Raw genomic sequence first — 25,109 nt, 5'->3', positions numbered from 1 at the left:
CCTTCTCCCTGCTTGTGACTCTGTCGAGGCTACGGCAGGCTCCATCTAAGTCCGTGGACCTCAGTCTACCCAACCAGGAAGGTCAGAGTTCGAATGAACCTTGAACCAGGTAGGGTGGTGCACGCCTTTAATCCCAACACTCGGGAGGCAGAGGTAAGAGGATCGCCGTGAGTTCAAGGCCAACCTGAGACTACACATAGTGAATTCCAGGCCAGCCTGGACTAGAGCAAGAACCTACCTTGGGAGAAAAAGAAAAGAAAAACCTTGAGGCTGTATCACTCATATCTCTCCCCCCCACACACACACACACACATCGTAAAACAACCTGGAGAGAGCTGGAATCAGCTCATATCTCCCAAACTGGTATCACCCTGGAGCCTGGTGCCTCACCTGCAGGATCTTGCAGCGATCTGACAGGCAGTCCATGTCGTCGCATGGCTGGTACATGTGTCCAGAGAAATGTAACCCAAGGTAAAATAGATTTAAGCCACACACAGCTGTAAATGACTGAGGTCAGACCCATGGGTGAACCTCCTCACAGGCCTCAGGCATACTCCAGTTCAGGGCCTTTGCATAAGTGGCCCCTCCACCTGCAGCCTCTTCTCAGGACCCTCCAGGGCTATCCCTTCAACTGCCACCTCCTCTAAAGAGTCCCACCCACCTCCTGAGTCCACAGTCCTCCTGGCTTGCAATCTCTGCAGGCCCTTGCAGACCACGGCCAGAGTGGTACATCCCTTGTCCCGTCTCCTGTTAGCACTGAGCTCGGAGCACAGGGATTCACACTCACAGCCTTACAGTAACAGCAGATGCCTAACCACAGCTTGTTGAATAAAGAAGTTTTTCTCTGGGGTTCTAACCACTGCAGCCAGACCTCACACAGCCAACAGCGTCCTTCCTGCCTGCTGAGAGACCTGACCTGATTTCCATGGCAACGTTCCCCTCTCCTACTCAGGCCCTGCTCACCTTGGGAGCAGCCTTCTCCAAGGCCCCCACCTCTATCCTGCTCCTTCCTGTCCCCCACCTCCCTGCCACTCTCCCACCAGAGCCTGTAATTAATTTCAGTCACTGCCAGGCCCCCTCCCAGCCCCAGCATCGCTCCGGCAGCAGCTTCATCATTAATTAACTTTTTTGAAGTTCAAACATTCTAATTACCAGCGAGCATCTCCGCTCCCCTCGCACTCTCCGACCTCCCTCTCCTTCGGTCCGGCTTCTGCCCGTCCCACCCCAGCGTGCCGAGCAGGTGTCTCCTGAACCCAGTGCCCACCCCCGGCCCCGCACCACGGGGTCAGTGAGTAAACTGAGCTTAGGGGAAATCAGGGCCCTCGCGGCCATCCCGGCTGGGAAGCAGTTTATACCAGGTCTGCTGGGCTCCGGAGTTGGTGTCTCCTCCTGGGATGTTCACCCCACCCCTGTCCCACTTCCTCTTCCTCCCTGAGCCCTCAGGATGTCACTGGCCCTGTGCCAGCTTCTCAGCTCGCTCCAGCCTCTGCGGTGGCCAGGCACCCGCGTGTGCACAGTTTCCAACTGTCACCTGGCTGAATCCTCGGGACACTTTCAAATGAGGAAACCAAGTCAGACACACAGGGGAACAGATCTGGCCCAGCACAGTGGCCAACACCCAAGAGGCTGAGGCAGGAGGATCACAGCAGGTTTGAGGCCAGCCTGAGTTATCTAGCAAGATCCTATCTCAAAAAGATTTAAAAAAAAAAAACAGGGCTGGAGAGATGGCTTAGCAGTTAAGCACTTGCCTGTGAAGCCTAAGGACCTCAGTTCGAGGCTCAGTTCCCCAGATGCCCAAGGTGACTCATGCATCTGGAGTTCGTTTGCAGTGGCTGCAGGCCCTGGAGTACCCATTCTCTATCTATCTGCCTCTTTCTCTGTCTGTCTGTCACTCTCAAATAAATAAAAATAAACGAAAATAAAATTTTTTTTAAAGATTTTTTAAAAAAAAAGGGGGATACAAGTTTGTCCGAGGTCACCAGCTTGCAGAAGCAGAGCCACATGTTAAAAGCGGTAACCTGCTTTTCCTAGCCCCCAGGCGACTTGGTTGCTGCCTGATTCACCTGCCCTTTTCCTACTGCAAACCCTTCCGCGGCTCCCCGTCAGCCCCTTAGCCTGAGGCCGCCTATGCTCTGACCTCAATGGACTCCACTGGCTAAATTTCTCCCTGGCCTGAGCACACACTGCGATTCTTGCCGTCCCAAAGCACACACTTTAAGCAGCTTTCCCCCTCCCCCACCGTAAGGCAAATTCCTGCCCACCTTTCCCAGCGCTCTTCTGCTGTCTCTTTCTAGAAGCTTTCTGCAAGGCAAGCACCTTTCACCCCTCCCAAGCTGTTGCTCAGCTTCCCCACCCACCTGGTCTAGCACATAACACAGTAATGAACTTGGCAGTCACCACAACTGCTGCTGCAGGCAGGCGCCCCAGGGACAGGACCTTAACTGTCACCACAATCCATCAGGGAGAGATGAGGAAACAGACCAGGAGGGTTGACGTGACGCTCCCCACACACACACACACACCCAAGGTCACATAGCAACTCAAAGTGGCGCTGCCTGGGTAGCTTATCCACCCTGCAGCACAGGGCTGTCCTGAGTGGGGGAGACAAAGTGACTCTAACCCTGCACCGCTCAGCTCAGCCCTTCAGGGATGGACCTTCGGGCCACAGGCGCTCGGGGAAATCCCAGATGGCAGAACCTGGGCTCCTTCCAAGAGCAACGAGCCTCAGAAGTCAGGCCAGAGCTGGCACTGCTGCCCGCCCGTGGCTCCTGACACACTCCCGCTGGCTGTGGGATCAAAGGCTCCGGCTCCTGGAAGCCAGAGGAGACCATGCTGTGAGGGGTCAGAGCTGTCAGAGGCAGTCACAGCCTCCAGGCTGAGCAGCTCCTGCCTCGGCCCATCGCCTACTGTTCACGCGCCAAGGAGCTCAGGCAGGCCAAGTCTGCGGGAGTGGAGGACGGAGGCCGGAAGAGGTCAGAATTTCGAGGTAACAGAGGAGGACGGGGTGGGAGGCAGGGCTATTTCCACAAGGGCGGGGAGTCATCAGTGGTTTCCCATTGCCCCTCACAGCAAGACGCAAACCTCCCAAGTGGCACCTGAGACTGACCGGCCTACTTCAGTCCCAGATTCTCAGTCCTTGGGGGTGACCAGTGTCACAGAGCAGCTCACTACAATCCATGCACGCACGCATGCACGCACACATGCACGCACCCATGGGAATCAGGAACAGGGACTTAACCGAGCCACACAGACAGCCTAGAGCAGAAATAACACTCAAGATATACCCCACCTGTGGGGGGGGGGGTCCCCAAGTCATGCCAGCAGCTTTGCAGAACCACCTGGCCTGTGTCTCCCTACATGTCCAGGCTCTGCATTTGGCACTTCGAACCGCCTCACAGCAGGTGGCCCCCGTGCTTCTGAGAAGTACCAATGGAGGAAACAATCAATGGCACCAGATCAATACCGTTTCCTCGGCTGGTGAAGAGACCCAACTCCAGGACTCAGGAGAAAACACCCAAGGGTCCTTGGATGGAAAACACTTGCTTTGTGACCTTGAGTGGCTGTTTGCTAACAAAGCCAGATTTATCTCAGCAAGCCAGCCAGATGTGGTGACGCAGGCCTGTACTCCCAACATTCAGAAGGTAAAGGCAGGAGGGAGGGCCAGAAGTTCAAGGCCAGCCTAGAATACATAGTGAACTTAAGGCTACCCTGGGTTACATGAGACACTGTCTCAAGAAACAAACAAACAAAAAATTAAAATAATAAATTAAAAAAAAACCATGACAGAGCCAGGAGGCCTTGGCACACAGAGCTGCCAGGCCCAGGCCCAGTAGGTCAATGGACAGAAAATTCTCTTACAACAGAACAACAGCCAGGGCTTGAAGGGGGAAAGCCAGAGACTGTGGGTATAGCTCAGTTGGGAGAATATCTGTCTAGCCTTCATGAGGCCCTGGGTTCAATTCCTAGTGGCACATAAACTGGATGTGGTAGCACACAGCTGTAATCCCAGCACTGGGCAGGTAGAAGAAAGAGCATCAGAAGTTCAAGGTCATCCTTAGCTATCTAGGAAGGTAATTCAGCCTTGAGTAGAAGATAAAAGTTCCTTTGCAAGTCCTCTGACTGACAACCACCTCAGCAGTGATCGCTACTTAGAGCCACTTAAAGAGAGTTAGCCTGGCCAACAGTGTAGGCACCTTCAATCTCATCACTGAGGACAATCACCAGTTGAGGACCAGCCTGGGCTACATAGTAAGAACCTATCTCAAAAAATAATAACAGGGGCTGGAGAGATGACTTAGTGGTTAAGGCACTTGCCTGCAAAGCCTAAGGACTCATGTTCTACTCTCCAGATCCCACATTAGCCAGACACACAAAGGTGAGGCAAGCATAAGGTCACACATGCCCACTAGGTGGCGCAAGCATCTGGAGTTCAATTGCAGTAGCTGAGGCCCTGGCATGCCAATTCTCTCTCTCTCTCTCTCTAAAATAAAACAAATAAAAAATATTTTTAAAATATAAATAATAATAACAATAAAAGGATCAGCCAATCAACTGAGGCCCAGGCCTGAGCCAAGTGTCCAAGGATCTCTGCAAAATTCCCCAGCCTGTGAGATATGACCATTTCCTCCACTTGACAGAGAAGGAAAGCGAGACAGTCAGGGCCACGGTGTACGGCAGGACGGGACTTCTACCACCTTTAGTTGGCTCTACATCCTACATCCTGTCTCAGCACCTGAAACTTGGGGGGCCTTTTTAAAATACTTTTTAAATTTATTTATTTGAGAAAGGGAAAGGTGAGGGAGAGAGAGAGAGAAAATGGGCACTCCAGGACTTCCAGCCATTGCAAACCAACTCCAAATGCATGCGCCACCTTGTGCATCTGGCTTACGTGTGTCCTGGGGAATGGAACCGAGGTCCTCTGGCTTCACAGGCAAGCGCTTAACCGCTAAGCCATCTCTCCAGCCCGAAACTTGGGGGTTCTTGATGGTGTCTGTGGACCCCTTCTTTGTCCTCACCTGCACTGACTCCTCCCGGGGCCCAGCCAGGCAGACAGAGATGACTGTGGCCATCAGCACAACTAGCTGGGCCCCGTAAGATGTCCAGGCCTGGACTGTGTCGTGGGGCCAGCAAAGGGATTCTCTGCCCACCAGCTGCAGGGGAGGCAGCAAAGAAGCCTTACAGCTGGAATAGGTGGAGCTGGATCAGAACACAGAAGTTCTCTCCTCGGCTCAGCCACTGAATCCTAAGAAGGCCCGGATGTGAGCTAGAGTGTGGACAGAGCCACTTGGGACGCCACCATGCCAGGAGGCCCTCACACCTACCAAGGCCCAGGCAGAAGAGAAACCAGGTGGAGGGAAGGTGCCCTTCTCCTAAGCAGGTCCTTCGGGGCATCCTCCTCTCCAGGAGCAGCCCGAGGCCCCACAGTTACCATGGCGACCTCCGCCCTCCTTCCCGCCTTGCTGACAAGCTCAGTTTCTGTACTAGGGGGCCTCTGAGTGGGGGCAGGAGCGCTGGGCTTGCGGGGGCGGCCAAGTTTGTTTGTATTTTTGTCAAGTCTGAAATCGGATCCATTTCCCAGGGTTTGGCTCAGTTGTCTAAACATGTCAAGTGAAGGAAGGGATGAGGAGTGGGTAAGGCTGGCAAGCCACCCCTGCCCACCAAGCCCTCAGTCTCCAATGTGCTGGGGACCTCTGGCGCCCGAGTTTGCACACGCTCTGAATGAGGTGCTGTGCTCCTGGGTCAGGGCCCCGAGTGTCTATAGAGCGAGCGCCTGCTGCACACTGGTGCATGCACCCACGGGGGTGGGGGTGGCTGCAGATGAAGCAGGTTTAGCTTCTTCCCTGGAGGGACCCTAAGTCGGACTTGTTCCAAAACCCAGAGGTGACACGCAACCACGCTGCACGCGCCACAGAGACGATGACTGCCATGTCTGAGCGCCGCCTGTGTCCTGGGCAGGACCTGGAGCTTGGAGGATGGACAGCCGTGCTCTCCCTTCCCTGATCACTGATCCACCCATGTGACTGACCCTTATGGGCTCCACTTTGGAAAACCATTTGTCAGTGTGGGCTAAAAGTGGACACAGGCCCAGGCTGGGGGTGGGGTAGGCCCCGGGGTCTACTAGCCAGAGGCTATGGATACTCCAAACACCTAAGGTGCGCAGGACAAGGGAGCAGCCAGGCTAACACGTCAACGGAATCAAGGTCAACAGAATGAGGAACGCTGTGGGATAGAACGCTACACAGCCAGCAAAAAGAAAGGCACCATGAACGGACTGGTGCTCTCATGACCCCTCACTGGTTACCAACACCCCCACAAGACCAGCCCGGTCCTGAGCCCATGGACGTTTTGACATGGTGGACAGAGAAGAACAAAGGAAGGAGACATCAAAAGGAAGGACTACTTGAAAGAGGAAGGTCTTCAGGACATTGGGGGAGGGAACGAAAGAGAACAATGGGACAGGAACAAGATCAAATTACTGCATGTTCATAAATTAAAATTCCCAATTAAAAATGAAAGGGAGCCGGGTGTGGGTGTGGTGGCACACACCTTTAATGCCAGCACTAGGGAGGCAGAGGTAGGAGGGTCACCATGAGTTCTAGGCCACCCTGAGACTACATAGCAAATTCCAGGTCAGCCTGGGCTACAGTGAGACCTCACCTTTAAAGAAATGAAGAGGGAGCTGGAGAGATGGCTTAGCAGTTAAGACGCATGCCTGTGAAGCCTAAGGACCCCGGTTCGATTCTCCAGATCCCACATTTGCCAGATGCACAAGGGGACGCATGAGTCTGGAGTTCATTTGCAGTGGCTAGAGGCCCTGGAGTGCCCATTCTCCCTCTCTTCCCCCCCCCTTCTCTCTGTCTCAAATAAATAAATAAAAATAAAATCTTTTTAAAAAAATGAAGAGGCTGGAGGGATGGCTAAGTAGTTAAGGCACTTGCCTGCAAAGCCAAAGGACCCAGGTTTGATTCCCCAGGACCCACATAAGCCAGATGCACAAGGTGGCACGTGCATCTGGAGTTCATTGGCAGTGGCTAAAGGCCCTGTCATGTCCAATCTCTCGCTCTCTCTCTCTCTCTCTCTGCCCCTCTCTCTCAAGTAAGTAAATAAAATTTTTCAATTTTTTTTAATATTTTTATTTATTTGAGAGAGGGAAAGAGGCAGAGAGAGAGAGAATGGGTGCACCAGGGCTTCCAGACACTGCAAACGAACTCCAGATGCATACACCACCTTGTGCATCTGGCTGACGTGGATCCTGGGGAATCGAACGGAGGTCCTTAAGCTTTGCAGGCAAGCGCTTTAACCTCTGAGCTATCTCTCCAGCCCCCGAAAAATTTTAAAATATTTTTTAAATGAAGAAAAACAAGGAAAAGAAAATGAAAGAAAGCCCCTCATTACACAACCATATGAACAAACATCCGTTGGGTAAAGAAGGTAGACGTGGGCTGGGAAGATGGCTCAGTCAATAAGGTGGTTGTCACACAAGCATGAGTTCAGATCCCACAGGAACGCCAGGCATGGTGGTGTGGGCCTGTAACCCCAGCACTCAGAGAAGACAAGCGGATCCCCGAGGCAAAATGGCTAGCTAGTCTAGCCGCATCAGTGAACTCTGGGTTCAACGGAAGACTCTGATTCAATAAATAAAGTAGAGATTGATACAGGAAGTCACTTGATGGCAACCTCTGGCCTCCCCATGCACACACAGACACACGCACACGCACACACAGCCAGACACAACAGATCAAATAGTGTATTGTACAATTTTATGAAGCTTAAGAACAGGCAACAGTTACTGGGGAGATGGCTCAGCTGTTAAAGGCACTTGCTCACAAAGCCGGCCCATCCAGGGTTCAGCTCTCCAGCCACCCACGTCAAGCTGGTCATGAAAGGTGGAACAAGTGTCTGGTGTTTGTTTCCAGCAGCATGAGACCCTGGTGCACCCACAGACACACATACACACACACACACAACACACAAAATTTTAGCTAGGTGTGGTGGTACACGCCTTTAATCCCAGCACTCGGGAGGCAGAGATAGGAGGATCACTATGAGTTCAAGGCCACCCTGAGACGACATAGTGAATTCCAGGTCAGCCTGAGCTACAGTAAGACCCTACCCTGAAAAAATAAAGAAAAAAAAATAAGAAAGAGAGAGAGAAAGAATTTTTCAAAACACACACATAGGCAACATGCTAGAATGCCCACTGGCTGTAGCCTCCACTCCCAGTAGCCCTGTGAGGAGGGCATCACTCCTGCTCAGGAACTGGCCCACAGCTTTCTCTAAGAAAGGGCCGTGCTGGGCTAGAGAGGTGGCTTAGCAGATAAGACACTTGCCTGCAAAGCCAAAGGACCCAGGTTTGATTCCCCAGGACCCATGTAAGCCAGATGCATAAGGTGGCACATGCATCTGCAGTTCATTTGCAATGGCTGGAGACCCTGGCATACCCATATTCATTCTCTCTCTCTCTCACACACATATGTGTGTGTGTGCATGTGTGTTTAAACACCAGGCCAGGCCAGCATTTGGGCCTTACACCATTCCTCATCTGTTATTTAGATACGACCCACCCTGCCCTACCCTCTGAAGACAAGCCCAGCAAACATTCCTACACTCACTTCACAGACACAGAAAGGAAGGCCCAGACGGCAGAACAGGCCCCAAATGGTGTAGCAGTTGAGCTGGGACAGAAAACCACACCATAAAGTATAGGTCCCAGCGCGCCGCCCCCCCCCCCCTTGGCTTGCACGCTTACCAGTGACCAGAAACTCCCTACAGGACAGACTGCCAGCTCCATTTGGATCTGCTTACAAGCCCTGGTGTCCCTTAGGATAGAAACAAGGGAGTGAGTCCACTCCCGTCTCCCTCCCTTCCCATCCCTATTTCTCAGAGTCTCCATCCTGTGAGAGCTCATTGGATTTGTCTGGTCTCTTATTCCCAGATGCCCGCTGGCAAGCCACAGTGCCCAGCTGGAGTGGGGGAGGAGAAGAAGAGGGGACAGGGCTGCTGGCCTGGAAGAAAACCCAGGGAGGGTGACCGACAGGAAGGAAGCTCTGTCCAAAGAGACACCCTGCCTGGCCACTGGTGAAGTGAGGGCGGGCAGGGGTGGGGGCCAAAGAGGCCCATGGGTGGATGCAGCCTTGAAGCCCAGCTCAACGGAGGCGCCCACGCAGGCCCTCCCGTGACTGACTCCCGGAGGCCGTGTGGATGCCTCGGCTGGGACGGCCCCGCCCGCTCTGCTGCTCAGACCGGGGCTCCTCGCCCCAAACACACTGCGCACCTCGGAACAGAACGTGGCCATTCCTCTCCCACTTGGAGTCCCAGTGAAGCAACTGTGCGGGGGGTCTGCAGCCTCAAGGGAGAGAGATCCTCGTCACTTGACACACCAAGGGGGCTGAGGCGGGGACGTTACAGCTCACCTTCCCATCTGTCTCCTCTCTTTTTGGGTTGTTTTATTATTGTTGTTGTTATTTGTTTTGTTTTGCTTTTTCAAGGTTGAGTCTCTCTCTCTAGCTCAGGCTGACCTGGAATTCACTATGGAGTCTCAGGGTGGCCTCGAACTCACAGTGATCCTCCTACCTCTGCCTCCCGAGTGCTGGGATTAAAGGCGTGTGCCACCACGTGCGGCTTCCTCTCCTCTTTCAATGCCCAGCCCTCTTGCTTCAACACCACTTGTTATTTCTACAGCACCCCCTCACCGAGGCCTTCCTCTAAGCCCAGCACTTGGGAACCAAAATGAAGGGGACTTGGTCTCTGATTCCAGAAGCCACAAGGAAACAATCGGTGGACCAGACAGAGCTGATCACACTGTGCCCGTGGGTTCTATATCTGCCCCAGAATACACACTTACACACTCACACCTGCGGCCCCCACATATCTGCACTGACACACACAGGTGCAGCAGGCTCCTGTCCTCCGGACACCCACCTCCTCCACACCCCTCAGTCACTTAGGCCAGGGCCTGGATGCCCCTTCTCCTTCTAGAACACAGCTTCCTCAGACCTGCTCTAGGCTTGACCTCCAAACTGTCCACAGCCCTTTCTTCACCTTTTCTATGTCTTAAGAATCTAAAAGTAGGGCTGGAGAGATGGCTTAGTGGTTAAGCGCTTGCCTGTGAAGCCTAAGGACCCCGGTTCAAGGCTCGATTCCCCAGGACCCAGGTTAGCCAGATGCACAAGGGGGCGCATGCGTCTGGAGTTCATTCACAGTGGTTGGAACCCTGGTGCGCCCATTCTCTCTCTATCTGTCTCTTTCTCTCTCTGTCTGTCACTCTCAAATAAATAAATAAAAATGAACAAAATATGTATATATATGTGTGTGTGTGTGTGTGTGTAGTGTGTGTATAACATTTCAAAAAAAAGAATCTAAAAATAAATAAAGAAATAGAATCTCACAAGCCCCTACTCAGAATGACTGTTTATTTTGTTTTGTTTTGTTTTCTTTTTAAGTTAAGATGTTAGATTAAAGCTAATGGCTCTTTTCTCCTTCTCATGTATATATGCATGCCGGCACACGTGTATGTGTGAGTATGTATGCATATTCATGTGTGTGTGCACTGGTACAGGCCGGAGGACAATCTCAAATGTTCTTCCTAAGGCACCCACATTTACAAAGCCTCTCACTGACCTGGATCTTGCCAATTACACTAGACTGGCTGACCAACAAGTCCCAACCACCCAGCTACCTTCTTCTTCCCAGCACCAGGATTATAAGTGCTGCTTGTTTTTTTTGTTTGTTTGTTTGTTGTTTTGTTTTTCAAGGTAGGGTTTCACTCTAGCTCAGGCTGACCTAGAATTCACTATGTATTCTCAGGCTGGCCTTGAACTCTCTGCAGTCCTCCTACCTCAGCCTCCCAAGTGCTGGGATTAAAGGCGTACGCTACTCTTTTTTTGTTTGTTTGTTTTGTTTTGCTTTTTGAGGTAGGGTTCACTCTAGCTCAGGCTGACCTGGAATTCACCATGTCATCTCAGGGTGGCCTCAAACTCATGGCGATTCTCCTACCTCTGCCGAGCGCTGGGATTAAAGGCGTGCACAACCATGCCTGGCTTTTTTTAAAAACATTTTTCTTAATTTTTTGTTTGTTTTTATTTATTTATTTAAGAGCGACAGATAGAGAGAGAAAAAGACAGATAGAGAGAGAGAGAGAATTGGCGCAGCAGGGCCTCCAGCCACTGAAAACGAACTCCAGACACGTGCGCCCCCTTGTGCATCTGGCTAACGTGGGTCCTGGGGAATCGAGCCTCAAACTGGGGTCCTTAGGCTTCACAGGCAAGCGCTTAACCACTAAGCCATCTCTCCAGCCCTAAAAACATTTTTTTTAATTCACTTGAAAGAGGCAGAAAGAGAATGGGGGACACAGAGAGAAAGAGAATGGAAGTGCTAGGACCTCTAGCCACTGCAAACGAACTCCAGATCCATGTGCCACCTTGTGCATCTGGCGTACACGGGTCCTGAGAAATAGAACCTGGGTCCTTAGGCTTCGCAGGCATGTGCCTTAACTGCTAGGCCATCTCTCCAGTCCCCTTTTTCTCCATGGGTACTACAGATCAAACTCAGATCCTCATGCTTATAAGGCAAACACTTTCACTGACTAAGTTATCTTCCCAGTCTGGAATAATACCTTTTAAATATATAAATTTTTTAAAGCTTAGGAATAGAAAAGAAGCCTGTTATGTTAATATAGTTATCAACTCTATTGTGTGTGGGGTTTTTTTGTTCTTTTTGAGAAAAAGCCTCAGCCTCCCAAGTGCTGAGACGGCAGACGTGAGTCACAGCACCAGGCAAAAAATATGTATTTTTGATAAATATTCGCGCTTTGTTATCAACACAATAAATAACCATATCCAGCATGGGTCTGAGCCTTTGTGATGATCTGCGACCATGGTGGATGCATGTGACACTCCAAGAGTGCTGTGGTGACCCTGATGTGACAAGAGGGCCCTGGTGATCTCTCCAGGCAACGGCAGCAAGGGCTGTGCCTGATGCCACTGCGGTCTTGTGACCTCTGTTCTCAGATAAAACGCTCAACTTGAGCCACAGGTCAGTGAGACAGGTACTTACTATTCCTGGCCAAGCTTATGAAGCCCAGGTTAAGACCTCTGTTCTGGGAACTCTCCTGGGGTCCCAAGAGCGCATCCAAGTCCCTGGACTGGTCCTCCTTCTTGCTGTGCTCCTCTGGTGCCGGATCCCAGACACCCCACCTTCAGCCCCATCTCTCCTCTCCCAGACCCCACAGCTGACAGCCTTCCGTGGGGTGACTGGAGTCCCAGGCTGTCCAAGCCTCCAGAATCTGAGCTGGGGGGGGTCTCTGTCAACCCCAAGTTCATCACATGTGAAAGGAGACCTGCTGACATGTTCTACCCTGACCAGCACATTTTCTCCCGTGCTTTCCACCCTGCAACCAGTCCTGGAAACAGTCCAAAAAAGAACTTTCTGGAACCCCGCCAACCCCGTCCCAAGTCCCATGGCCATCTTGGAGACCTGCCCATCTCGTCACCTTAGCCGTCCTCTCCACTGACTACTCTGAACCTAATTAAATCGGCTGTACCCTCTTGAGTTTCCAAGCGGCCTCCTGAGCCTCACCTCCTGCGAGGAATCCTCCACACAACGCCCAGACGGCTCTTCAAAACCAAGGGTGTGGCTCCCCACGGCCCCGGCTCCTCAGTCCCCAACACTCGGCTTGGCGTTCCAGGACCTTTGCGCCGGTACCCTCGGCCACCATCCAGGTTCACCTCTATTCCCACAACCTCCACCACTTCACCCTTGCCTGCGAGGATGCACGCTTGGCCACCCGCCTGCTACGGAGGGACCTGCGGGGAGCCAAGGCCTAGAAAAGAGATGGACATCAGTGAAATGTGGGGCTCGTCCACAAAGACAGTGACAGACGTATCAAAGGCTCTCGGTAAGAGACTCACAGGGAGGGTGAGATTCCGAACATGGGGTTTGGATGGATGCTCAGCAGGGCGTGGGAGGGGTGGGAAGTGGGGCAGGAGCCATCAACTAGCATCTGTCACACATGAATGTGGGGCTGGTGCGGCACGTGGCAGCGGGCAGGGCTGGGCCTTCAGGTCGTGGGCCAGGACTATGGTGGGCAGGTGGTTAGAAAGCATGAGTACCAGCAGGCAGATTAGTGGAGGGACAGGTAAATGGACAGTGAGATAGAAGACAGGGAAGTGGGTGGGTGGACACATGGACGGACGGGAGGACAGATGAACGGATGGGCTGACAGATGAGTGGACAGATAGAAGGACGAATAGGTGGGAAGATGAATAGATGAATGGATAGATGGATGACGGATGGGCAGGCAGGTGGGTGGATGAAGGAATGAATGGGTGGGTGAGTGGGTGGATGGGCAGGTAGGCAGATGGATGGAGGAATGGATGAGTGAGTGGGTGGATGGATGGAGAAACGGGTGGGTGGATGGATGGATGGATGGATGGATGGATGGATGATGGATAGACAGGTGGACGGGTGGAGGAATAGATGGGGATGACTGGACAGACAGGCAGGTAGATGGATGGATGAAGAAATGGGTGTATAGGTGGATGATGGATGGACAGGCAGACAGATGGATGAGGGAGTAGATGGATGGATGGATGGACGGATGGATGAATGGGAAGAAGAATGTGAGTGGATAGGCAGGAACAGATGAACAGGTGGGTACCTGGGAAGTCCTGGGCATCAAATAAGGCCTGTGTGGCCACAGGAAACCATTCACTTGGCACTCAGCATGACCCTCCCACCTCCTTGAGACCTCACTCTCAGGCCCCCCCCACTCTCAGGCTCCCCAAGCTCCACCTCACACTAGTCCTATCCTTCCAGAGCCCCAGGAAATCTTGCCAACCTCTTCCAGGCCTGGGGTCCCCACCCTTAGCCCTAGTGACTTCGGGCAGTTCTCACGATGGACTTCCCTGAACACCACAGAAGTTTCCCTCCAGACATTGCCAAATCAGCCCTGACCACCCCCCCCCCAAAAAAAAAAATCCCTGCCACAGCAACCTGTCCTCTTGATTTTACAAGTGAGGAAACTGACATGTTTGTGCCAAGCAGAAAACAGACCAGCCCTAAGGAAGGATAGCCAGGCCACCATCACCATCACCTGGCCATGACCAGGGACCGGGCTCCATGCCTGGCACTGCCCCACCACACAAGCTGGAGTGCACCTCTGCCCCAAACAGATGCCGTCTTAGAGAGACCGAGGTGTCCGCTCCATGCCACACGGCTCTACCACCAGGCAGACGGGGGCTGGGACTGTGAAAGACCAGCCGGCAAATTAAAAAGGCGTATTGATTCCTCACCTAGGGAAACAAACAAGGCCATTTGTCTCCCAACAGGATCCTGACAGGTCTGAAGGAAGTGGCAGGTCAAAGTCTGCTCAAAAGCTCAAGCAAGACGTCAGAGTGAGACTCCAGTCACATCCAAGTCCCACGAGGGACAACTCCTTCAGCCTGCCAACCTGCCGCCAAGTCCAAGAGCAGCCGGCTCATGACCTCCTGTAACCACCGCCACTCTGGGTGACCCCCGCAGGCACTTCGCCCCAGGCCCCCTTCCCTTCGCAGCCCAATCAGGACGAGATGGCCTCGCCATCCTCTGTCAGTGCACCCTGGGGCCCCTCTGCCCAGCCCTTCTTCCATGCTGCTTCTCAGGAGGGCAATTCAAGTGCAGCTCTGCCTCCTCCGTTGAGCTGGGGACCCCTTCTGGGTACAAGACTGAATCACTGGGCAACCTCCACTCAGAGCTGGCAAGACCCAACTCTCACTGGATGGATAACTGACCGTCAAGTGATCACACACTTAGTGACTTCCTGACGAGGCCCAGCCTCGGTCTCCGCCTCAGACACTGGCCCTTGCTGTAAGAGCCGACCTTCAACAAGTGGGGATGCAAGCTGGGCGTAGCGGCACATCCCAGCGCTCAGCAAGTAGAGGCAGGAGGATCAGGAGTTCAAGGCCAGCCTTAGCTACTTGGATAAGCTCTCACCTGGCATGTCACCCCCTGCCCCCGCCTTACGCTGCTCTAGCGCCATGAAGCTCTTGACTACTCACTCCCTCGGCCAGGAACCATCTCCTCAGCTGTCCTGGAAAAATGTTATTGACGCGACAAGACCCAGATCGAAAGATCCCCTCCTACAGACAGGCTTCGCCAGTGACGTCACCTGCAGGCCTCGACACAGAACTCTTCAGGCCTCTACAAAGAACCCTCCAGGATCCAGACCTGAGGCTGTCCTTACGGGGTCAGGGTCTCACCAGCCCAGCCAGGCTACTTCACCTGGCCGTCAGCCCACCTTGTCACCAAGAACACAGCCTCTACGCTGGTCTCCAGGAGCATCCTGGGGGTGGTGCTTAACTCTGACTTTAATATCTGAGAAAAACAACTTTCTCCACACCAGATGGAGGAAATGGACAATGTCCTAGGCATGTGTGACTTCTCCCAGCGATGCCCACCACCGTCTGGACTGTCCCCAGCAGGCCAGGACTGGAAGAGGAGGCGACACCTCCGCCTTAAGAAGCCCCTCCTACCACAAGCAGGCTGGGCCAGAGGGTTCTCTGTGCTGGGCTCCAGGAGGCCTGGCTTCACCTCTTACTCAATGGGTGACCCTCGGCCAGTCACACTCCCTTCTGGGCTTAGATGTTCCAGACATGCTGCCTGTCAGAACTTAACAGAGGCCGGGCGTGGTGGCGCATGCCTTTACTCCCAGCAGGTAGGAGGATCGCTGTTAGAGGCCACCCTGAGGCTACAGAGTGAATTCCAGGTCAGCCTGGGCTAGAGGGAGACCCTACCTTGAAAAAAAAAAAAAAAAGAACTTTCAGAGCAGGATACCAACCTGCCGTGAGGGCCAGGCCCATGCAGCGCCTCAGAGCCACAAGCCCTGGCCTCCAGGCCTCTGGGGAAGTCGGGCCTTTGGGGCTGATGGGATGCAGAGTCCTAGCAGGGGGGACAGGCAGTGCAGTCCCCAGAGGGCAAGAACACACGGGCAAGCATAGCAGTGAGTCTGGGCTTCAGGACAGGACACAGAGGAGTGTGGGAGTGGGCACTGGAGGACAACAGGACTGCCAGGGTTTAATGGCAGAAACCTCGAATCCAGGCCATCACACTGCACCAGGCCCATGGCAAACACTGAAGGCTGACTGGAGAAGATAAGCCACCAGTGAGGGAGAGAGGGAGGGGGACAGCAGCTCCTCCTGGGCATCTTCAAAGGATGACACACTCCATGCCCTGGGGACCCCTGTGAGAAAAGGCTAGGTGGGGAGGGAGCAGCGGATTCCAGCAGGTGCTGCAGAGGTGGCACCCCATGGGCTCCTGGCCCACACTGTCTCTGCTGCAGAGGAGGGACAAAAGGAAAGGACACCCACGTGGGGCATGAGGGGTGAGGTCCAGGGATTGTCTGTGGAGCTACAAGAGCCCAACCCCAGCTGCATGCAAGGAACCCCAGAGAGAAGGGGCTCAGGACCACAGGGGCAATAAGGAGATAACTTCCAGATGGCCTGGAACCCACAGAAGGTCCTGGAAGCCTTTATTTGGTGGCTTAGGTGAGGTCCTGTCCAGTTCAACAGAATTGAGGGGCAGCCAGCCCAGAGGCAGGGGGATGGACTGGACGATCAGGACAGACACGACAGTGACGGGGACAGGGCCTTCCGCAGGGCTGGCCCTTCCCTCCCCCTCTGCATTTACAGTGTCCTGGCACACATATGTCCACACGCACACACATGTGCTTCACACATATCTGCTTCATGCTCTTCTACCTTTGCCAGCCCCTGGGCCTCTGAGCCGGTTACCAAGGACCCAGGGCTCACCTGCCACGGACACCTGCAGGGTCTGTCATCCACTCTGGGGTGTGCAGAGGGCCGTAGTACTAAGCAGCCTGCCCAGCACTGACCTGGAATTCTCCCTCCACACCCATGTTCCCAAACAGGTTTCACCATTTCACAGATATACCAGCACAAGCAAGGCTCAGCCAGGGCCCTGTCCTAGGCCACTCCACAAGTAGCCAGGCACACACAGGTCTCCATTCCTCAGCTACCAAGACACAGCACCTCGGGTCATCCTGGTCCCCTGCTCCCAACACCATCCCCAAAGGCTGCCATGGTCCCTTCCTCTCTGGGCTCCTGGCCTATACGCTAGTTCCCCATCACTTGTCATCATGGTCCCCAAGCATTGTTTCCTATGGGGTCTCTGGACCTAGAGCCAAGAGCAAATGTAGTCATCACACCACTGTCCCCCGGGAGTCACCTGGCACTCGGCAGAGATGCCCCAGTGCAATAACGACCTGGCCAGTGAGTGGGGATGACAAAGTCCACTCGTTCCCTGGCAGAGCTGAGCCTCGCTTGTCCCTGTGGCTATGACCACACCAAGGCCTGCGTCTCTCCTGTCCAGAGACAGCTCGCTCAGTAATTCCCTAGGCAGAGTCTCAGCCAGAAGCACCGAACCTAGCCACTAGCCATAGACTCAGCCCCAGCAGGCAACAGGATGGAGGCTGGCAAGGTGAACTCATCCCTAAAAAGTGTAGCAGGGAGAAGATGCCAGGCCCCCTTCCAGACCATTGCCTGCCCCGCCATCCTGCACACAGGGAAACCACGGGCACCAGAGGGCAGGGACTTATCCAAGGTCACTGAAAAGCTGGCGGGTCCAACAGAAAGGAATCCTTCACAGACGGCTGGCTTCCCCACCATGCATGGCTGGGTCCTGCCAAGGGTGTGACACCAGCTCAGCTCTGGCTGAAAGGCAGCTCAGGAGCGTCCTAGAAGTGTAGGGGGAGGGGGCCACAGCTGGCTGCAGCCCGGAGGCCCCTAAATGTGCACACTGGAGCCTGGGAGACCCTCACCCACCCTGCTACCTGGACTGCCAAGCAAACTTCTTGGCCCTGGTGGAATACGGCTGGGCACAGCATCCTGGCTAAAGCTGGGGCTGGGAGGTGAGGTCCCATAGAAATTGAGGTTTCACCAAGCATAGTGGCGCACGCCTTTAATCCCAGCACTTGAGAGGCAGAGGTAGGAGGATCACTGTGAGTTCAAGGCCACCCTGAGACTACATGGTAAATTCCAGAACAGCCTGGGCTAGTATGAAATCCTACCTCGAAAAACCAAAAAAAAAAAAAAAGAAAGAAAATAAAACAAATTGAGGTTTCATCCCACCCTGCCTATGAGACCCTAGGTAAAAGTTACTCGACCTCTGTGAGCCTCACTTTCTTCAGCTATAAAATGGGACCATTGAGCCTCACTTTCTTCAGCTGCAAAATGGGACCATTAAGCCTCACTTTCTTCAGCTGTAAGATGGGACCATATGAGCCTCACTTTCTTCAGCTGTAAAATGGGACCATTGAGCCTCACTTTCTGCAGCTGTAAAATGGTACCATGTGAGCACTCACCTCTGAGATGGCTAAGGTGGATTAGACAGATCCACACACACACACCCAACAACCCATGGGGTGTGGACCCTGGAGTCCTCACGGGAACTACCTCCAATCCTCTGCACTGTCCCATTGCAGAGATGAGAAGAGTGGGGCTCTGGGACATAAGAGAGATCCCTTGCAGCCACTCATACTTCAGGCAGGCTCTGACAGCCCAGGCCGGCGTGCAACATGGATTTCCAGCTGATCAGTCATGGCTGCCAGGGCCACCCAGCTGGTAGGAGCTGTGATTGATTAGCAATGCCTACACCGACAAGGCTTGGCCATGAGCAGCCAAACTCGCACCAATTCAAGTAAATAACAGAGACTGAATCAGATTTTCCTCAGGAACAATATCCTCAGAAGGTGTTAGGTTCCATCCAGAGACCTGTTGCCCGGCGTCTTATTGAATCTACCGCAGAGTGTGTGCCCAGCCGTGCAGGCGTGAGGACCCCCTTCACACCCACAGTGACAGCCATGGGCTTTCAAGCTCCATCGAAATATCTGCTTACCTACATCACTGGTCTTCAGTGAGCTGGGAAGGAGACACCACCACCCACTTTCTACAGGTAGGGAAACTGGAGCTCGGAGGGGTTGGGACCCTGGCCATACCACACAGTAGAAGTAGAGAGAACCAGGCCCAGATTGTCTGACTCAGGTGGCCAGCGACTTGCACGGACCCCGTGAGTCAAACAACAAAGTCTACCCCTGGCACTGCAGACCCAGCAGCCTGCCTTTCCCCTGCCAGCACATGGCCCAGGCCCAGGCCGGGGGCTGACACCTGAGTGAATGGGCCTTTCCCGACTGCGAGAGTCCCCACAGCCCAGTGAGTGACTCAGGCAGTGACTCAGGCCTGGCTCTGAGATGGGGGAGGAACTGAGTCAGGAACACCAAGTTGCCAAGGGCAGCTGACTCTGGGCCAGGCTACCCACCCCCTACTCCTGGTACCAGGAACACCAGCTCAGGTTCGTCTGCTGGGGGTGGACCCCTCACTGCCTCAACCCACCTAAGGCTGGTGGTCACAGAGTGGCTGCCCCTCACCTGGACTAATGCGACAAGCCGCCGCCCCTTTGGGCTCCATTTCCAATACGGAACCACCATCCATCCGTGGTGACAACGCGTGGGAAGGATGCCATTTGGTGGCCTCAGTGATTGAGAGATGCTGCTTCCATACAGCGCCCAGGGACCAGGAATGGCTGACATCCTGTAATATGCAAGTCCAAAAACCACTGGCAGCTCAACATCCAAATAGGGTTCCACTGAGGAGTACGAGGCTCAGCACCTCCCTTATTCGCACCCACTGAGGAGCACTAAGCACCACCTGACCTCCTCCCTCTGAGGAACACCAAGGACACCGCCCTCGAAGCCCTTCCACTGCGGACTAGGTTAATGTTGCCCAACATCGCGTCGCTGAGGAGCACCCGTCCTGACTTCTCTCGTTGAGCGACACCAGGTTCAGCACTGCTCAACGTCCCTGTCACCGAGGGACAGCAGAGAAAGCCCTCTCCCTGACGTCCTTCCACACAGCGCGGAAGGGAGACGCCATCCAGGCCGAAGCAGCATGCCAGTGTCTTGGCACCTGATGGAACACACCCAGGTGTCCACACACAGACCATCTCCTGGCGCTTGAAGCCTGCTCTGAGCTCCCCACGACCCCTGTGGACACAGCAGTGTCCCCACTCCTGCCTGCCCTGACTGCTTGAAGACCTTAGCGGCAGCTCTGTGGTCACACATCCCCACAGACCACAGACACACAGCTCCCAGCATGGACTCACACCTTCGGGAAGCAGGCTATTTCAGCGTTCGGGACACCAAAGTTTTCGTGCCACCCTGCCCTAAATCTTTTGCCTGTGAACTTGGAGACTCAGTCATGGAAGTCAATGATGGAGTCCCAGAGCCTGGCATCCCTGACCTGACCTTGCTCTGCTTTGAAACTACCACGGCTGTGATCAGAATTACTCCGCCCCACCCCAGCAGCCCCTGGCCTAAGGGGCTTGGGGGAAGCACCTTCCTCTGACAGCACACAGGGCTGTGAAGACCCTCAAGAAGGAAGGAAAAGGATGAAAAATGAACAAAAAGGATGAAGGAAGGAGGCTGAGGAGATGGCTCAATGGATAAAACACTTGCCACACAAGCAGGAGGGCCTGAGTTCAATCCCCAGACCCCCACATAGAAGTTGGCAGCTGGCTTCTGTACCCGGCGCACCTATGGCAAGAATGGAGACACACACAGGAGAACCTCCTGGAAGTTCGAGAACAGAGCAATGTGCAACTTCAAAATAAGGTGGAAGGCAAGGACCAAGCCAAGATTATCCTCTGACCTCCATACACATGCTATGGCAAAATGTATCCACACTCATGTACACACACACACACAACAGATAAGTAAAAAGAGAAATTAGCAGCCAGGCATGGTGGCGCACGCCTTTAATCCCAGCACTCGGGAGGCAGAAGTAGGAGGATCGCCATGAGTTCAAGGCCACCCTGAGGCTACATAGTGAGTTCCAGATTTCAGCCTGAGTTAGAGCAAGACCCTACCTCCCTACCTCAAAAAAAAAAAAAAAAAAAATGGAAAATGTTAATAAAAACTTAAAAAAACAAAGAAAGAAAATATCCTCAACAACCCCTAGACTCTGACTGACCTGTTCATTTGATGTGCACATTTATAAGCTTCACTTCAGCTCTGGTGAGATGCAGAGAGTCTCTCGCCCATACAGAGATCTCTGTCCTGCCCATTTATCATGTTTGCAATAAACAGTTTCCTTCTGTTGCAAAAAAAAAGAGAGAGAGAGAGAGAGAGAAATTAAAGTAATAATAAGGGATGAAGGAAGGACAATGGAGGGAGGAGGAAGAGAAAGAGGATGGAGGATGGGGGAAGAAGGAGGAGGACAGAGGAAGGGGAAAGGGATGGAGGACTGAGGATGAGCAAGGGTGATAGGGGAGGGACAGAGGAGAGAGCAGGTCTCCACCATTTGGTCGTATGTCCTTTCCCGCCCTTCCTGGGCCAGCCCCATAGTATCTCCACTCAGACCATTTCACTGAGAGGAGGGGAAGGGGAGGGCAAAGGGCAGTAGGCTGGAGGGCTTTGTGTGCCCAGCAGGACCCAAGTATGGTCTCTGAGCCTATCTGGATGGTAAGAGCCTAGGAGCCGAGCTCCGGGGCATAAGAACTGCCCTACCTGGGGGAGCCTGGCTGGTGGGGGCTCTCTGAGCTGGAAATGGGCATGGCACCAGCCTCCCCTATTCAGATGAAGACACTGGGTCTTGGAGAAAGGGACCAGTGAAGTGACAAAGCAGTCAGTACACTAGTCAGCCCTCGATGCAGGAGGCTGCCTATGACACTTGGGCCAGAGTGTGCCAAGTCATGCCAGTCTGTGCTTTCAGAGCCCATGGGCATCAGACCCCCTCAACAAACGTCATGAGCAGTTCAGAGTCACGTTGACCATCCTGCCACCTGAGGCCCAGAGCAGCAAAATGACTTACTCAAGGTGGCACAGCATCTAAGTGACAGAGCCCAGAATGCACCCTGCATCTGCCTGGATAGGCCTATGACATCGTCCCGCTGCCTCCCCAGCCCGGTGGGTGGCCCTTCTCTTCCTCAAGGGCCCGAAGCTCCTTCAGTCATTCCAGCTCACAAGCTTCAGACCCCTAAGATCTTCCCAGCACTTTGTACTAAAACTACCATCGTGGGTGGTGCCCGCTCCCTACTTCTAGGAGCTCCCTGGGACACACGTGTCTGTCCCCTGCATCCCCAAGGAACATACCAGAGTGACAGTGAACAAAGTTGCTGAGCAAAAGCTGGGCGTGGCGGCGCACGCCTTTAATTCCAGCAGTCAGGCGGCAGAGGTAGGATCGCCATGAGTTCAAGGACACCCTGAGACTACAGAGTGAATTCCAGGTCAGCCTGGGCTAGAGCAAGGCCCTGCCTTGGAAAAAAAAAAAAAAAATTACCGAGCAGACCCTGTCCCCATATCTGAGACCTCGGAGACATCAGTCCTCCAGGTGAAAACTCAGATCTCAGCCAAGGGCACCTGGCTCTGGCCCTGCCCAGTGCAGTGGACTGCCTGCTACTTTCTTTAAGGTGTCCAGGGCCATCACCCCAGCCCCTCAGCAAGGGCCTCCTCCATCGCCCAGCGTGGAGCTCAGCCCTGCAGTTGACTCACCAGTACACCCTTGCCCTGGCTTACTCTGGGTGGGTTTTGTTCGGAGGTCTCAAAGCCATATGATGCAGCCCCTAACATCTCCTGCTCCTGGTCCAGAGTCTCCTGTCACGCAGCTCCGTGCCACAGCTCAGGTCCCTGCAGCCTATGCTTGAATCTGCAGCTCCCAAAACACAAGCTGACTCTTCATGGGACCTACAGGGCCCAGCCAGGTCTCCCTGGGCCCCCTAGCCAGGCCCCCAAGCTCCTCCCTTCTTAAGTCCAGCTACCACTGTACTGGGTTGTGGGAGGGGGGGCAGCCCCTCCTCCCTACCTATTCCTTAGTGAGGCTCAGCAAGATGTCGTCCATCACACCCAGCAACCCACCGTCGGACCCCCACAGGGGGCCAGCTACCCACAGGACCCCATCCCCGTCGTCCTGGTTATCTGGCAGTACCAAAGAACGAAACCAATGGGCTGGAGACGCAGTTCAGTAGGTAAGCTGCTTGCCTAGCATGCAGGACGCCCTGGGCTCTACCCCCAGCACTGCAAAAAACTGGGCGTGGTGGTGCATGCCTGTAATTGGGCAATAAAAGCAGGAGGACCAGGAGTTCAAGGTCATCCTCAGCTATGCAGTGAATTCAAAGCCCATCTGGGCTACATGAGACACTGTCAAAAAAGAAAAGAAGGAAAGAGGAAAAAAGTCAAGATGAGTGTGGTAGCACACGCCTTTAATCCCAGCACTCGGGAGGCAGAGGTAGGATTGCCGTGAGTTCGAGGCCACCCTGAGACTACATAGTGAGTTCCAGGTCAGCCTGAGCTACAGCAAGACCCTACCTTGAAAAAACAACAAACAAACAAAAAAATCTACAGCTAGATGTGACATCACACAATGAGCACCAGTCACAGCCAAGGGCCTCCCTGAGGAGGTGACTTTGAAGCAGTCAAAGGCCAGGTCAGGAGGGAAGGGGAAAACATGTGGGAAGCCCAGGGGTCCGGAAGTGCCCAGGGGAAACACAGCCTGGAGAGGGAGGCCGGTCAGGGCACAGAGGACCTGGTGAGCTGGGTTAGGACGCTGCTCGGAACCCTCAGGGTCCGCGGGAAACCATGAAGGATTTTGAATGTGTCCCACAAAGTTCATGACTTGCTAACGTCATCCCCAATGCAACGGTGTTAAGAGGCGGGACCTTCACGAGGGGATCAGGGCACGAGGCTCCACCCCCAAGCGGATCAATGTCACCAGCCATCATGGAGGGAGTCGGTTCCTTAGCCAGTGAGAGAGCTGTCCTGGCAGCGAACTCAGTCCTCCCGAGCTCTCTCTCTCCGTAGCCTCCCCACTGCATGGTACAGCAAGAAGGCCCGCAGTAACTGCAGGATGCCCACCCTTCAAACTTGAACTTGCCAGCCTCCAGATTCCTGAGAAATAAATCTCTCTTCTTGACCAATTGACCACTACAATGCTGACAAGGACAGGTCTCAAGCACAGGTGACAAGGGCGTTGCCAGAGTCAGCACTTGAAGACACTGGAGGAGGCGTCTTGCCGCTGCCTCCTTAGCCTAGATAGAGGGACACAGGGACACGAGGCGGAGCGGGTCCCACAGCTCTCTCCATCATCATAGTCCCCGGCCACTAACAACTCAGTCTCCAGGGTCCCAACCCAGCACAAGGCTAGGGACACACCAAAGATATTCTCAGCCACACGGCCACTGGACTGACCCCCCACAACCATCAGCACCTTCGCTTCAGCAGCACCCCAGGTCCAACTTCTGCTCTCTGATGTCCCCCCAGACTTTCACCTACCCTACTCACCCCTACCAGGGCCCAACAGTCTCTTCACAGACCCAAGGTCTTCTGGTCAGAGGACAGTTGGGCAGACAGGCCATCGGAGAGCAGCCGCACCCGGCCTCCCTCAGCTTGGCCTCTGAGCAGGGTGTGGACACAGCAGGCCCCCAAAGGATATGGGTTACACACCATCTTGATGCACCAATTCCGGGGGCTGGTGGTCTGGCGCAGGCAGAAGAAGGCAACGGGTGCCAGGTCCGGGTGGGGGACGTCAGGATCAGCTCCATCCAGGGGCTGTTCCAGGCCCGGAGGGGACGGAGGTGGACTCCGGGCCCCCGGCTGCTCAGTGATTCCTGGTTCCTGTGCCGCCGCTGCTGCAGACAAGGGCGGCGAGGTTCTGTCAGCCATGGCAGCATGGGACAGGGAGCCCTGGGGAGTAGAGAGAGACGTGAGCGTAAGGAGCGAGCCTGGCACCCACGCCCCAACCTGAGGAACACGCGTATAAGGCACAGGCCTGGCACCCACTCCCCAACCTGCCCCTCTATGCTAGAGGACACCGCTGGTTCAGGCAGCCCAGCTGCAGACCTCAGAGGCCACCAAATACAGGTGATGTCATTTTTTTTGTTTTTAAACTCATTACTGCGGATGGAACCAACAGCCTCACATTTTTTTTTTTCCTACCAGTCCAGAGCTGTGGCTAGGGATAGAGGGTCTATTTAAGTATGTGTGAGACCCTGAATGCTATTTCCAGTGCTGAACAAAGAGAGAGAGAGAGAAAGAGAGACTAGAGCCACAGTGTATCTGTTGAATTATT

General features: G+C 54.0%; 1 protein-coding gene across 1 annotated transcript in view; it reads right to left on the bottom strand.

Moving 5' to 3' along the window:
- Cacna1i (calcium voltage-gated channel subunit alpha1 I) overlaps nucleotides 1–25,109 on the bottom strand; it is a 132,641-nt gene that overhangs the window by 94,229 nt on the left and 13,303 nt on the right. The window contains exon 2 of the mRNA XM_045152580.1: nucleotides 24,474–24,724. Coding sequence (XP_045008515.1) covers nucleotides 24,474–24,703 — 230 coding nt within the window. The 5' untranslated portion in view covers nucleotides 24,704–24,724. The remainder of the gene's footprint in view (nucleotides 1–24,473; nucleotides 24,725–25,109) is intronic.

Source organism: Jaculus jaculus, chromosome 6 (genome assembly GCF_020740685.1).
Source record: "Jaculus jaculus isolate mJacJac1 chromosome 6, mJacJac1.mat.Y.cur, whole genome shotgun sequence".
NCBI classification, from domain to species: Eukaryota; Metazoa; Chordata; class Mammalia; order Rodentia; family Dipodidae; genus Jaculus; species Jaculus jaculus.
Note: the sequence above shows the minus strand (reverse complement) of the source record. Positions and strands in the feature narration are given on the sequence as shown.